This window comes from Gallus gallus, chromosome 2 (genome assembly GCF_016699485.2).
Source record: "Gallus gallus isolate bGalGal1 chromosome 2, bGalGal1.mat.broiler.GRCg7b, whole genome shotgun sequence".
Classification (NCBI taxonomy): domain Eukaryota; kingdom Metazoa; phylum Chordata; class Aves; order Galliformes; family Phasianidae; genus Gallus; species Gallus gallus.
In genome coordinates this window covers 96716334-96732997 of record NC_052533.1, presented here as the reverse complement: position 1 = coordinate 96732997, position 16664 = coordinate 96716334, and the positions used below count along the sequence as shown (strand labels likewise).

Genomic DNA, 16664 nt, shown 5'->3' with positions numbered 1-16664 from the left:
TCCTGAGTACTGAGCAGCCAGGGACAGATCACGCTACTCTTTAACACGGCCTTATGTTCATAAAGATAAAAGAATTTCTGTTAGATTTTATTCCCTTTAAAATGATCTACCTTGTTATCATTAGCAGCATGCATTTTCACAAGCTATCAATTCTAAAAATAGTACCCATATATGAAAATTAAAAAATATTCTTAATAAAAATTTTGCCAAACATCTGTTTTGACTGATAGAAAGAAACATAATCCATCTTTCCCAGGCTGCTTTAAAATTCAGATTGAGGGTTCTTGTCATTTTTTCCTTTATTTCAAGAAGCATGACAGTCTCCTCCGATGGGAATATATATAATTAGCTCTAACCCATAGCAGTCAGCTAAAAGATGCTGTATTTATGACATCTAACCAAAATTGTAATTCTGTACAAATCCTTCAGGCTCCACACATTTCATATCGAACTGCATTATTATTGCGCATGTTTTGCACATTCTGCAAGCAGACCCTGCAGCAGAATCCAGATTATGGGTCGGACAGCTTATAACAAGAAAGAAGGTGTTTTTCTAACAGCAGGTCACTAGCAGTTCTTAGACTAAGGCAGCAATTGCTTCAGAGATAGCACTACAGGTCCTGTACCTGCAGCTGATTGGAATCTCAATTCATGTTTACGCCCAAAGGTCAATTTGGATCCAGCCAGTAGGCAAGACTGAAAGACAAAAATAGATGCTAGCGGGGATTTCATATACAGTGAGAGCCTGGATGAACAGGGGAGCAGCTGTGCCTCCAAGACCTACTAGATAATGAAGAAAATCTCCTCAGAAGAGGCAGGATCCTGCTGAACAGATGAATTAAAGCCCAGTATGCCAAAAGCATGACAGATGACCCAGGGGTTCCCATTCAAACACAGCTACTATCCTGATTGCATACAGTAATCACAGAGCTGAGGGGGACTGTTCTTTTGCAGTGGACAGTATGAGCAGATAGCATTATTTTCTGAACTGTTAGTATAAAGATAGATAGACATCATTCCTGGGTGTGTATTTTAACCTAATGACTTAACAGAAAAATGCTGCAGACAAAAACCTGATAGCCTAAATTCAGACCTTGATTAGGAAAATACTTTCACCTCATACAATAAGAGGCACTTACATTGTAACAGGATTCATTTATTTGTTCTCCATGTTATAGTTCCAACTTTTTCCTTCTTTATTCTTTTCTCTAGTGATCTTTAATAGAACTACATGCTTGCTGGTTCTTTCATCTCTGAATTTTTCTACTGGAAACATGGCTTTCTCACTAGCAAAAGTTTTGTCATTTTTTTTTCAGGAATGCAAATATAGTTGAATACTGGATATTCTAACAGTGTGCTTCCTCTCTAACTAACAACAGGCATAGATAGTAAGCGCAGGGCATGAATTCTGATATTGATCAAAAACATGCCTTTGACAGAAGGGTTTAAAATGTCCTAGTAAGGATAAGGATCCCTTTAGATCACTTGTTGCTTTATCAGGAAGAACATCTTAACATTGAACACAATAGAAACCAAAAGAATTGGGAGATGCCAGTAGATATCAGATGAGTCCTGATGAGAAGACTTCCCCAGGTCAATCTTACATGTACCTTTTTGAGTATCTAGGAAGAGGCTCATCAACCCACTCCAATTTGCTCAAGCATTGTTGTTGTTTTTTTTCAGGTAGGATATGCTGAAGATAATTGAGCTGTACGTATACAAACTGAAGACTTAAAATGTTTTACAGAAAGCACTCCTTGAAAATTATTAGCAGATCATAGCAATTTAAGTTTTCAAGCACCGTATGTTTTCCTTTTCCATCACTGGATCTATCATTCATGTAACAACAGGAGAGCACTTTATATTCTGGAATGCCACATTTATATTGCATAAATTAAGCTGCATCTCAACATAAATGTTCTCCCCAGCAGAAACCTAATACAGTGTCTCAGTAGAAAGTGTGACAGGACTGTTGTTATGATTCTTACAGTTACCATAAAACCAACAAAAATCATTTGTTCAAGCATATGACAAGAATGTCTTTCAAAATTTTAAATGCCTGCCTTATGGAAAACAAAACACACATTTGTTGCTTTCACATTTTTCTTCTCAATACTACACAGACTTAAGATGCCGTGATCAATACTATCTATATGAAGAAATGAAAAAAAAAAAAAAGTAAAAAATAAAATAACATTTTGGATTTGACAAATTCTAGTAATGCTCGTGACTTACCATGACCTTCCTTAAGGTATATCGTTTGGATCTAATGTCATCCATCAGCATTTCATACGGCGTGAGCTGATATTCTATGGGGAGTGGGTTGTATTGACGCTCTTGGACTTTCTTGAGTTTGACACCGTTTCGTAAATCCCGCATCACTTGTACCCAAAAACGAGCCTGAAGAGAAAAGAGAACATAGTTTTCTTCAGTACTTGCATACCAACCCATGTTGTTGCTCATTCTCCTTTCAGGATACCACCAAATATATACAACTGTATCACTCTAACACATCAACCAAACCTCATTTTGTTTGTTGTTATCTTATATAACCCTGTTTTTAACCCTCATGAGCATTATGAAAACTTTTTTTTGCAACTCAGTTTCACCTCAAGTGATACTCATCACTTAAGTCATACAGAGAAAGGATTTCAAAGTTCTTCTAACATGTATCCAAACTGTCATTTCAAATACATATGCTCATCAGAAAAGTTTCTAGATGTACAACTGGTGTTATGCGAACTACAACAGTGACAGAATCCTAAACTTTGTTTCCCTTAGGCCTTCAATATTTCTGAAAAAATTTCTAGGAGCGATTCACACAGAAATTGTGGAACAGACTCCAAATCCTGAGGTCTAGTAAATAACACACTTTTGCTCTCCTTGCCACGTGCATTTCCCTCTTATTTTTGAGCAGTAGCAATGGGTGGAGAGTTGGAAGAATAGATGGTGGAGAGGAAATTGAAATTGAGGACTCTTGATTTCAATCAACAATGATTTTAATATAAAATAAGCGATTTTAGGTAAGCATTGTGAAGATCTATAAATTACTGACGATGCTGAATCAGTACTCAATTGTTGTCTTACCCAGTCAGCATTCTTTAATTCATCAAGATCTGTGCTGGATTCATCACTTGTCTCTTTATCCATTTCTTGAATCTTCTTCAGATTCTGCCAATGAAAAGAAAATTAGTCAATAAACTAAACTGTGGCAATACTTTAAAGCTATGCACAGAAAAAAAAAAATACTAGCAAATTTGTTAAATTCCAACACAGAAAAGGGAACAATTTCTAACAAAAATACTGTTACTTGCCAAATGTAAGACAGCTTATTTGTGCAGAATGAGAAATTCCAAGGAAACCAGTTGCAAGGGGAAATAAACTATGTGAAACCCTTTAGACAGAATAGTGACAGACTTGTATTTACATAGAAATTAAATAGCCTGTATAGCACAATTACATGGTTTTATTACTCAGAATCCAAAATCTTTGAGTAAGGAAAGGGAACGGATCTTTTATAAGTAAAAATTACTATTTATGAACAAGATTAGATGATGCAAATATGAAAAAGAATGTTTGCAAATAGGAAAACCAAAGCTTTCATAGTAACAAAAGTTACAGTGAACAAACAGGCAAGCTCACATACAGGCAAATGCAAGCAAAAGATTTAAATTTCTGGTTTGAGTGACTTGAGAGAAATGATCCTATTCACAAATAATTGCATACTCAAAATGCTATTTTCTATTTTACTTCTGTATTGAATTTTTCTGGAATCAGCACAATCAGCACTACGAACAAATTTTTAATACTCCATTCCTTACCAATGTTTAATTTGATCTGTTTTCTTGTTACTTATGTATTAAAATTCATAGCTAAATCTTCTGCTAACAAATTCATTATTGTATAAGACTAAACCCATAGTTCAGAGGTCTGATAGAGACATACGTATCTATATATTAAAAACATTCCTCACACTGTTGAGCACTCAAGCTCTTCCTTTAACAGACCCTGAACAGTGAGCCTCAATTCAGCCTTTCAGCTTCCCAGAAAGCTTAAAAACAAGCATAATTTGTAAAACATTTTTTCCCACAAGTAGTTCCTAAACTGTATTCATTCCTAGGGAAGAAATGCAAGTGCTGGAAGAGGGCTTAACTTGCACACGTAACAAGTATCTACCACAGCTGATGACAGAGACATGTGAGTGAGTGAGTCAGCCACCACAGAGGTTTTGGAAAGACAGCAGATGGATTATTTATTGTCTTATTTAAGCAAATAACACACTCGCTTTCACATCAAAGAAGAAATACTACCCCGTCCTATGAAAAACAATACATAATTTACAGGAAGACTCTCAGAAAACCCATAAATCACCTATACTACAGAAGTAAGTTATCACCGCACACTCCAGGAACCTTTTGGTATGGCTTGCAGCATTGCCACAGAACGCCCAGCTGGGAAAGAGTGTTTGCACGAAAACTTGTGCTGGCTCTGCTGCAGTGCACAGCATTCAGTCTACCACTTACGGGCTATAATCCTTTTCCACAGGGAAAAAAAAAAAAAAACCAACAACAAAAATGGTAAGAACTGGTAACACAAAAGCCTCATTTATGCATATTTTCCCATCCAGCATTTCTTCTTTTCCGTGTCATTTCCAAAGCTGAAGTAATAATTTTGAGGATGGTGATATCTGTGAACTGTAATTTACTTGTGTTCTTGTGAATGGCTAACATTTACTAATAAATTGCAAAACATAAAATCATTTGAATACTCTCTCCTTTTCTTTCATCATAATAAATAATTATCTTCAGTAAATGAACTCACAGCTGTCAGATTTGCTCCTCCTTTCCATGTACCTGCTGGAAGGTACATATTAATTTTTTAAAATTAGCATGTTCCAGATGCTTAACCTTCACTTTGTTCAGCAAGACCTGTGGCAATTACCCACTTCGGCAGTGATGTTCCCTACAACACACTTAACCAGGCAGGTTTATGCCCAAAGGCTGATGCCTTTGACTGACATCAATGTTCCATGAAGCTAAAAAGACTACAACCTATTTCTCCTTACAGTAAAGAATAAGAAGTGGGGAAAAAAAAACAAACAAACCCAAAACCTGACACCTAAACATCTGAAAGATCTTCCAAATAAGGCAACCACCTAATTAGTTTATCTGTAACATAGCTAGAGGGGGAGTTTCTACTTTAGAAAACTCAGGTGTAAGTGATGCTGGCTATCAAACACTGGGAAGCTGGGAGAGCCAAATCCAGCATCCATGCAGTAGGTCTCCCAAAGAGCAGTTGTATGACACAAATGAGCTGGCATAAGCACAGGTTACTGCCCAGGCTAGAGTCCTGCTCCTCCCCATCCAGCTGAGAGCTCCTGGCACTTCTCGTGTGTGGACACAGACACCCACTCCACCCAACACTGAGCTGTTTGGGGTGGAAAAGCTGCAGGGAGAACAACTCACTTTGTCATAGCCGTAGATCTCTCTTACCCACAACAGCTCAGACCCCTAAATGCATCTCATCATTCAGTAATTGGAGAACTGTAAAGTAATTTCCATCACTATAAAATATGGATAGCTTTGGAAAATCAGGAGAGAAAGAAACAGAGTACTCTGTCCTTGCAGCCAGGATTTATGAAGGTTTCTCTAATTCCTCTTCATCTGTCAGGTGCTGCTTAGGAAGGAATAAATTCACTGTGACAAACGATTACGTTTAAATTTCCAGACAGAATGAAATATTACCATTTCCCTCCAGCACCCCTTGCCAATATCGGTAGGTTTCGGAACAGGTTGCAGTTGTAAATTATGGAAACCAAACATTTACAACACAACAGACCGTTCGCTAAAACTTAGCTGTGATCCAAAACCTTTGAGTAACCTCAGCTGCTGTATCCATTTGTTCTTACCCTTGGGACAGTGGATTAAGGAAATCTATTACGATATAATAAATACAATAACCCTAATGGGTTTCCTTTTTAGAAAGCAAAATCATCTTAAAAGGGTTTTTCAAAATGATCTCAGAACCTCAAACCCATACCACAGTTCTGATTCATCTCTTACAGCCTGGGCACACATTCAGGAAATAAGGGCTAGGTGTGTAGGCAGCGCGGGTTTCAACAGCTCTGGCTTTTTTAAACCATTACAGCACTTGGCCATTTTTTTTTCTCCAACTGCACTTTGTGATAAATGCTAGTAACAAAAATACCAAATTTCTTCAAATCTCTTCCTGCACTATTAAAAGTTGGCAGCTGATTTGCCGTGTCCCACATTTGTCCCCCATTTGGGACACGCGCTCCTGTGCCTAGTGACAGATGCGAGCTTATGTAAGGCACTTGTCAGCAAAGCATCAAGGACTTGCTTCCACAAAGTGCTCTAAAACACAACGTTTTATTGAAGATGATATTTTCAGGAATGCAGATCTTCATTTTGTCTTTCGCCAGTTTCAGAACACATTCTCCTGCAGTTCCCGGAATATGAATTCTTGTTCATTTGGCCACAGATACAAGTGATTCTTACATTGCTATTAGGGAAACTAGTAACGTGCTCTTGCACCTTTTGTGTCAATTTAAAAATATACAACATGCCTATGGGGAAAAACTGTTTTTATGTATTCAGCTATCCATCTCGATTTAAATTGCAAAGGCTCAGCCAGCAGCATTACTCCACAGAATCGCAGAGTGGCTTGGGTTGGAAGTGACCTCAAAGCCCACCCAGCCTCACCCCATGCCATGGGCAGGGCTGCCCCCCAGCAGCTCAGCTGCCCAGGGCCCCATCCAACCAGGCCTTGGGTGCCTCCAGGGATGGGGCACCACAGCTTCTCTGGCTCCAGCTCTTCCACCATTCCACAACACTCAAACTAAGGAACTTCTTCCTAACATCCAAATTAAATCTTCCCCCCTGCTCGTATCACTATCTGCTCATGTAAAAGTTAGTTTCCCTCTGCTTATAAGCTCCCCTTAAGTACAGAAAGGCTACAATGAGGTCTCCCTGGACCCTTCTCTTCTTCAGGCCAAACAAGCCCAGCCCCCTCAGCCTTTCTTCATAAGAAACATGCTCCTTATGAAGATGCCCAAACTCCTTTAACTCAGGTGACAGTTGTTGAAGGGAGTTTTATCAGTCTCTGAAAAATTCCCTCATTCTTCATGTCATTTTAAGAGTACCACTGAATATCAAAGTTTCTCATCAACAGTGGTGTGGGTTCCAAGAAAGGGCAGTAGTGACCTTAAGCAGCGGTACTGCTTAACATACTATTATTAAAGAGGGAAACACAAGCAAAAGAAACCAACCAAATGTTTGAAACACTAAGTTAAAAGACTGCAGTAGCTCCTAAACTGAGGGATCAAACAAACTGTGATGTGGCTGCAAGCCTGCTGACAACACAGTTGCAGAAGTGTAATCACTGCAAACCTGGGATTGCAGGCAGATCAAGGTTAAAGCAGAAAGGTTTGTGGCTCAGTTTCTCCAGCTGAGCTTTCTGATAATCTAAGTAGGTGTATTTAACAGCTTTCATAGTCATTAAACTATTAGGAGTAACTTGGTTAGTGACTGTATTTCCAAAATAAGTTATCCATTAACATTATTTAGGTACCCATTAACTAACTACCTTTATAATAATATTTTGTACAATAATACACCAGTATAGCCATGTTAAATGGAAAGTAACAATCTACTTTCTTAACTATTTTCCAGTTGAGTCTTTACATAGCATGAAGCTAGAGGGGGAAAAAAAAGGAACAATTTAATTTCTACTTATGTGTTTTATTATACTTCGTAGATTAACATTTTCCTATATGTAACATTAAAATATATCCAGACAGAATGAAAGAATTGTGATTTTATATTAGAAAGGATAGGAATCATAGGTAGTACAGTTTAAAAGAACAGTACAAAAATAACAGATTGGAGATTTATCTGTATTCTACTAACAGCTTAGTTAATTAAAAGGCATACCGTGCATAATGAAATTATGGACAAGTTTTGAATGAACTCCCACTGCAATTGAAGATGTGAGCAGTTAAAAAACTGTATAAAATTTTAATTAGTTTGGTAGGAACATTAATCTTCATACTTTAGGATGTGCCTCCATTTCAAAAAATTTGGAGGTATGTGTCAATTTTGAGACGTGGTACATTAAGACATCTATGTACAAGATGCTTCCTGTAGTAAACTACTGACCACGTCACATGCTGCCTTTGAGCATCAGCTATGCTCGTTGTGTGTTTACCACTCAGAGCTCAGTCACAAATGCTTATCACTGCTACCGGCTGACATCGCTATTGATGGGTAGCACTCACAAGATCCCAGAACAGCTGAAGTGGGCAGTACTTTTTATGTTCCCCTGGCCCAGCCCCGTTGCAGCAGGGCCACCCAGAGCAGGGTGCTGAGGCCCACGGCCAGGCAGCTTCTGGAGGCCTTCAAGGAGACCCCTCAGCCCCTGGGCAGCCTGTGCCAGTGCTCCTGGTGTTCAGAGGGAACCTCCTGTGCTCCAGTTTGTGCCCATGGCCTCTTGTCCTGGCACTGGGCACCACTGGAATGGGCCTGGCCCTGTCCCCTTTACATTCCCCCTTCCGGTATTTATAGACACTGATATCATTCCCTCCTGAGCCTCTCCTTCTCTAGGCTGAACAGTCCCAGCTCACTTATCCTGTTCTCACACGAGATGTACTCAAGTCCCTCCATCACCTTCCTGGCCCTACACTGGACTCTCTCCAGAACTGGACCCTGCACTCTCAGCATGGCCTCACCAACAAGGAGGATCACGTCCCTTGGCCTGCTGGCAATATTTTACCAAATGCAGCCCAAGACACCATAAGCCTTGTTTGCAGCAAGGATGCATTACTGGTCACTCAGGCAGTAAGCACATGTGGAGCATTCCCTTCAGAAGGAAGTAAGCCTGGGCTGTACCATGGAGTTGAAGGAGGACTAGAGTAGATAACCTCTCAATAAATCAGCCTCACAACACAGACAGCGGACCAGATGGATCTGCACTCCAGTCTATAACAGCAATTTCTGTATTCCTGTGCTTAAATAGCCTCTCTGTGTCTCTCAGAGTCACACTTGCTGCCATCTCTGAGCAATATATGTGACCTTTTACAGACACTCTACAACATTTGTTTTATCTCACGGATATCACTCATTTGTGCCTTCAGTTCTAGGTGCCAGCAAAGGTGATCTCAATGACTTTTTGATGATCCTGAATAAGATTAATCTTTTCTTTCAGACGACATTCATTTTCACAGACATTCAAGCTACCTTCACACACACATAAATTTCCTCTACCTTGTTGTCCATTTTCCCCCACACTACTAAACTAAGGATGAGGAGATCCCCAGTGAAAAAAAATCCAAACAACCCAGTAAACGTGATACAATACCTTCACCTTGGTAGGTGCAAAAATATGCAAAGTTAGGTCAGATTAATTAATTAAATTTCAACCCTACTTTGGGACTTGCTGCTGTTATCTAAAGAAATATGCATTTTTACTACTGTTATTCTGTTTTTTTTTGTGTGTTTTTTTTTAATTATTGCAATGGCAGTATCATACCTTTCCCATCTCTGGCTTGAGTCCTTTCCTGTGCAACTATTAGACCTAACATTTCATCCTCTTTAAGAGTGGAAATGTCATCTCCCTGTCTGCTGACTGCTTATACACAAAGAATCAGACTGGAAATAAAATCCACACAGCATCAAGTATGTGACAAAGTGCCTGAAACACTTTATTTGACATCCATGGAGATGACATTAACGGCTCACTCATTGTTTCATCATTTCTGAGTAACGCACTCATCCAAATGCATGCCACTAAAGCCCTATCTGAAGCTACGCTCCATTTGCTATGATGCTAGTGGTGTTCACGTGATAGACTGGTAGATGTTCATGTGGATGCCTGGTAGATATGCTGGTAACTAAACATGATCCTATAGGTCTATACATCCCACCCCCTAATCCAGTTCTCTGAAATTTATTGACATGAATGGTATTTAACCACATTCCTCACAAATCAAGATTCTTCCATGTATTTGAATAAGAGAAGAGCACAGAAACAATACTGCAGTTTTCACTGGTGCAAACCTAGTGTGATCACATGACTTCTACCTGTATCAACTATAGAGGCTATTTAAAAATGGTATAACAAGATTTACAGCATTCCATCTTGTATTTGCTTCACCTATTTTTCCTTTTTATGCTACATTATTTTCAAGAATCATGCTATATCTGAACCTATAGTTGGATAAAAACTCTAAGCAAGGATCTAGCACATCAGAAAAGGAATTCATGGTCTTATAAGCAGATTCTTGACCGTTTTCTTGCTCATTTCTTGTATGTCCACCGGGGGACTGATCCAGGGTAAAATTAAATCAAAGGATCAAAATTCTGGCTTCAGGAAGTGCAGTGATAAGTCTCATTGGTTTTGGTAGGGCCAGAATTCCATCTACAAGGATTACTTCCTCTGACCTAAATGTGCTTTGAAACAATCCCTAATAGCCTTTGAGAGGCAAATGGTTCCTTTCATTTGTGATTAACTCATAGTATGTTCTGTGGTGTTATCAGATGTTGGGTTTTTATGTCCAATTACAAGATGATTAAATAATCTACACATTCAAAACACCCCTGTACTTATTTTAATAAGCCAAAAAGAAATGTTTTTAAGACAATTTAAATAATTATGAAATGCAATATTTCACTGCAACATTGGCAATACAGACACCTTATTACCACTTAATGTCATCAAAATCTTTAATAACTGCTGGAAACGCACTTCTCTAAGTGAAAAAAGAACTCCAAAGGGTTTTATCTTTCAGCCTCAGCACAGACTTTGCACTAGCTGTTAGTTAAGGCATTTCTAGCACAGATCCTTCAGTTAGTATATGCAGTGGCTGGGACACTAAGGAACAGCCAAATGCTCAGATGTGAAATTAATGATGTCAAGGTTCAGGAGATGGCTTTAGCACTGAGACACTCTGTGTTATCTGCATTGGGTGCATATGAACCGTAACGCACGCACTTCAGAAAACAAGTGGCTCTTTAGCCATGCTGACACTGTCAAAATTATCTGCATATGATACTGCTTCAGTTTAAAAACTGCTTTCAGCTTGAGCAGGATTGGAGGACAAATGGAGGTGAAACTTGACCCTGTGCAATAGAAAAACGTCACTGGAGGATTGTCCCAATTGGATGGATGCATCTCAGCCATGTTTCTGAACAGGAAGAACAGCACCAGCCTCTTATGCCTCTGACTAGTTGCATCTTCCCCCAGTGTGACAATAGAACTCTCTTGTGCTGCTCTGGGGCCCATGTGACCCAACAATGAGCTGATTCAGCTCATTAACTTGACATCTTCTTATTATCATTTTTTTCTTTTTATTTATTTGCTGCATTTGTTTTCTAGGACCAGCAGAAGCAAAGCAGTGGAAATATGCATGCACGGGTGAAACAACTCTGCCTCTTTGAGAAGCGTAATAGTTCTATCGGCCTGTATATCTTCCGCTGCTTTTCAAAAGGTTATTTGGACCTTACACAGAAGAAAATCCATGACATTTTTATTAAAAAGAATAACCGACAGGTTGGCTTTTGTGAGAAGCCAGCCTTTAAGAGCATCTTTACCTTCCTGCCCTTCCCCCCACCCACTGGCCTTATGTATTTATTTATTTAAGTAGACTCTGCTGTGAAGTACGTGACAGACAAACAAGCCAACCATACAGGAAAGGTAAGGAAAGTTGCTGACTGGGGACAAAATATGAGCAAGAAGAACCTCAGAAAATTCTCAGCCAAAGACAAGGCATAAGAAGCAGCCGAGGAACAATAGTTAAAGCTCAGACTCTAAGCAACATCCCTGAAACACCAGAGAAGTTTTCAGACTCAAACCCATTGCATACACGTATGCTGGAATGAAAGAACACTCTGAGTAAATGTTCTGGTTTCCTCCCAAATAGACTGGTCACGATTAATGACAATTTCTGTGAGACATCTGCAGATGCTGACAGACAAAAGGAAAACTAAAAAAAAACCATAACATAATGCAAACCCCACTGTAACTTGGCTGTAGAACTACTCTCCCTTAACACTACTGTCAGCTTCCAGAAGTATCTGACATCTACACCTGGCTGGGTACAGAAGTGATGTTGTAAGCCTAATTCACATAATAACAAGTTCAAAAGCTTACCTCTTTTGCACTTTTAATTTTGGCCAGGAAAGTGTACAGCTCCATTGTTTCAGCAAACAGAGCTCGGCACACTGCTTGATAGTGGTTCGGTGCCTCTGATCGGGTTGGCAGGTGGGCGGCACACAGCTAGAGAGAAAAATAAATAGCAATTACAAACAGTGCCCCATTGCTTTAATTATCACTACAGAGCATGAGATAAAATGAAAGGGAGTGCAATGGGATATTTAAGGCACAAAAATCCAGCATGGACATTTAAGCTAAGGTGGAAACTGTGGTATGTTTTCTAAGGAGAACGGTTGACCTCATCCTGTAAAAGTGGATAACCCAAGACATTGCCTTTTTGTTCAAAAAGAAAAGAAGAAAAAAACCCGACATAACTATGAAGGGAAAAAAGCAATCTTGCAGTATTAAATTTTGGAAAGTGTACCTAATTCAAACCAGTTTTAACACTGTACATTTCTTTACTTTCTTATGAATGTGGAAGAGAACTGTATTCCCATCAGTTCACGAAAGGACAGAAAGCAGTGGTCAAGCTGAAACTGATCTCATTTATTGAAGTGGTGCAAAGATTTTAAAAGTCAGCAGGAGCTGCAAAAGTACTGGCTTTCAAATGAGACATTCATGGATGTTTTCAGACATAGGTGCAGCCGATTTAAAGAAATACTGACAGATTTTTTCATACGCACTAACTGTAAAACTCCAAAATCCTATTCAAATCACTAATAACCATTCGCAACTTCCGCTAAGCAGAAGTCAGATTGGCGTCGCTTTTAGAGGAAAACATGCAGATCCTTTCTCTGACAGGAGAAGCCTCACTGAAAAAAGTCTTTCGACTTCAAATAGCATACGTATAAGCAACATCCAGCCTCATGAACAGGACTATTATAGAACAGCTGAGAGCTCATGCTCGTAGTTGTAGCCTTTTTCTTACACCTCCCTTGAGTCACATCCATTACTTCTTAGTGATGCAAGAAATGTTTGTCAGACACAGAACAAAATAATGTCTACAACAGTATGCTAGTGTTAAATGCCTAGATCCCCAATGCAAAACCTAAAATTCATCATATTCATCATATTCAACTCATCATATATGTATCACACTGATATATATTAAGATAAAACAAAAACTTAACTGAGGCTTTAAAATTTGCCTTTTTACTGCAGTTTCATAACAGCTATTTTCTCTACAGCTAAGACTGCGAACACGCCAAAACCTGAGGAAATAGATGGCTACATTCAGAAGATCCGCAGAAGCAAAGCTTGAAACAAAAGCCTCTTTAGGAGAAGAGCCCTTAATTAGCCTAGTGGCATATTTCTCTAAATCTCTCCTGTGTTACAGTGGTGGTTAGAGGACACAATACATGTAGAGCACTGGCTGCACTTCACGTTGTTTTCAGCCTGACTTAAATCAAAGCTGCCATTCCCAGATGTTGCTCTGTGGCCTCTGGCTGTGGGTTCCCGCTGATGCTGGCACTCACATTCGTGCCCCAGGGCCGAGAGAATTTCTCACCCAGGCAAAAAGTAACACGGTGAAGGAAAGGGGCAGGAGATGATGCTCTTCATGGCTTGGACACATGTAGCAGAGTGGCCAAAAAGGAGTAATGGGATCATGCTGCTGGAATGGGGAGCGGGGGGAGAAGGGAGGAAGGGCTGAGCAATGTTAAATCGGCTTAATCTCACTGACTGACTGCTTTCTAAGGCCACAGCCTCCATTTTATTTTTGATTTCTTTCAATTAGTATAACAACACTGAATTCAGTGGTCAGATTTGATCAACTTTCTTGCTAAAACCTCACAAGCACCATCTGGACTCCTGCTATAATCTACCCTGATTACTGTAACCATGTGTGTATAAACACTTTTAGCCCTAAAAGAGAATATATACATATTCCTTCCTTCCTATACGTTTTCAAATTTTATGATGCTTTACGATGACCACCAAACTTTCCTCATGCTCTTTATATCTACTTCTTGGTAATCATAGTGGCAAAGTTGAGACATTTAAAAAAACCTATTATTATTGTTTTTTAGCAAATCATATCTTCTACTTTGCAGGTAAAGGGAGAAAAAAAATGACACAGAAGCATTTCTCTGTTCCTAATGTGTGCTACCAACTCATACTACGAAGACAGCAGCTGTTAAGTATTTCCCTTTGCTTAATGGAAAAGACAGAATTATACTACATTAAAGCAGAGTGTGGTTAATTGGCATTCTTTTCTCTCAATAACTAATCGTGTTCTTACCTGCCTTACTATGTTTTCAGTAAGCTATTTCTAGTTATTAACTACAGCACAGATAAAAAGGGTTTCATTCTACGATGCACCACTTACATCACACACCACTTACAGGAATAGTAATGGCTATAATAGGATAATAACAACAATTTCAAAAAGGTCCTAAAATTGTTAAGGTCTTCATAGCAGAGAATAAAATCTTATTTAATCAGATGGCACACATGTTTTTAAGAATACCTGTTTTTCTTTATTTAGAAGCGTGTTAATTAGAAACAATTTGCATCAAATGCTCAGAAAGTTAATGAGTGCAGCAGTGGCAAGTTCAAGCAGGGGATGGATATAATCTTGATTCTATTATTGAACATGAAGTAAAGAAAAAAATATATGTCTGCTGTTAGAGCCAGCAGAAAAGTAACCACATAAGAAGTGAACCATTTGGTTTGTAAGCATTAGAATGCAGATTTTAAGAGGACCAGCAGCTCTTACCAGCTTTTATGTTCTGAAAAATCAATCTGAGCGATCTTAGATTATGTGAAGTCACATTATGCGTCTTAACATACGTTTTTTGGATAGGGGAACCAAGCCTGAGGAAAAACTAAAATGCTAGCAAGATATACTGATTTTTGTTTCCTTCATAGGTATCTACTGCACTTGCATGTTGTTCAGAAAAATAAAATCAGGGAGTCAAGACACACGAAGTACGAAATGTCACTTCTAATGAAGTACGAAATGTCACTTCTAGCCTAAGTGCACCATATTTATCCACTGAAATTATTTTGTTTTCTAAATCACATCTTTAATTTGATAGTAGTAGCGTTTGGAAAGCCACATTTCTGAAACACACCACAAAAATCAGTCAGAATGTTTTAATAACTGAGTTACAGACACAGCCACGTCACGAGCTCCTCCGTCTCCTACCATGTCATTGCAGCCATGGTGCAAGAAGGATTTAGGTCAAGTCTGCAATCTTTTCCAGCCATTCAAAGCTCATCGAGAAAGGGAAGCCTCTGTAACGCTGCTTATTCCGACACTTGCATTTTCATCCCTCATGATACAACTTAAAACTAGCCCACGGGGATGAATGCACACAGTGCCCAGAGCCTAATACAAGGGCTGTTTGTTCTCCTTCCAAGAAGTCTCAAACAGTATGGTTGAAAACAAATTATATGGTCTTTGCAAATGAGGGGAGTATCAAAAATATTATCAACTACTGAAATGTTAACTAGCTTGGTCTGTAATATTTCCATTTGTAATCACTGTGAAGGGATTTCTTTTTTCTGATTTTGTTTTTACTGAGCCTATCCAAAAACCAGCCTGACCCAAAGCGTTCAATCTTTGCTTAGATCACTAAGAAGATTAGAGACTGTTTCCATCCACATTTGAGGTTCACAGAAAAAAAGGCATTACGTAAATACCATAGCCTTGCCAGCTCCTTGGTCCAAATCACCCTCAATTGACTAGGAAACAGAGCGTGTCAGCCAAATCAGCATTAAGAGAAATCACAATTTAACCATCAGAAGAGATTAAGCAGCATTTCTTGGCTCTGGTTGAATATTAGGGACTACAAACAACTACAACGAATACTCACAGTTGAGTCACCTCCTGAAATCAAGGTGGGTTTTGCAAAACCATCTTTTTGGCTAAACCTATAATGCAAACTTTACCAAAACACCTGGCAGAGTGTATCTATGAATGCACCCCAGAGAATAAAAGGATCTCTTTCTCTCATGGCACACAAAGGCAAGCTATTGATATTATGCAAATAGCACTTCCAGCCTGCAAATGGCAGGCCTGTTAAGTGACCTAAAGCTCCGGAGAATTAACATAAGACATAGAAGATGTACCTTTTCCTTAGCCAAAAGGAGAAAAACTACTTTTAACGAATAGATCGCTGAACATGCAACTGGACTGGGTGTTACCTTCATCCCCTGCAGGACAGCACAGCAGCAGGCTCAGATAATATAACTGAGCTTGAGCTGTTTTCCCGGGTCGCAGTTATTTTCAGGAGGATTTTATCTCCATGCAAATGAACCAGATGTTGTGATTATTTGGGGGTGGGTTTTTTATTTTCATTTTAATATTTGTATCATTTTCATAGAATCACAGAATCTTTAGAGTGGGAAGGGACCTTGAAAGGTCACCTAGTCCAACTCCCCTGCAATGAACAGGGACACCTACAGCAGATCAAGTTGCTCAGAGCCCTGTCCAGCGTGGCCTTGAACATCTCCAGGAATGGGGCACCCACCACCTCCCTGTGGAGCCTGTT

General features: G+C 39.2%; 1 protein-coding gene across 7 annotated transcripts in view; it reads right to left on the bottom strand.

Annotated features, from left to right (window-relative positions):
* The window catches only part of SPIRE1 (spire type actin nucleation factor 1), a 125211-nt gene that overhangs the window by 35715 nt on the left and 72832 nt on the right, over nucleotides 1-16664 (bottom strand). For all 7 annotated transcript variants that reach the window (XM_040696641.2, XM_040696644.2, XM_040696642.2 and 4 more), the window contains exons 4-6: nucleotides 12166-12291; nucleotides 3088-3171; nucleotides 2236-2400 (exon numbers count right to left, since the gene is read on the bottom strand). In XM_040696641.2, coding sequence (XP_040552575.1) covers nucleotides 2236-2400; nucleotides 3088-3171; nucleotides 12166-12291 — 375 coding nt within the window. The remainder of the gene's footprint in view (nucleotides 1-2235; nucleotides 2401-3087; nucleotides 3172-12165; nucleotides 12292-16664) is intronic.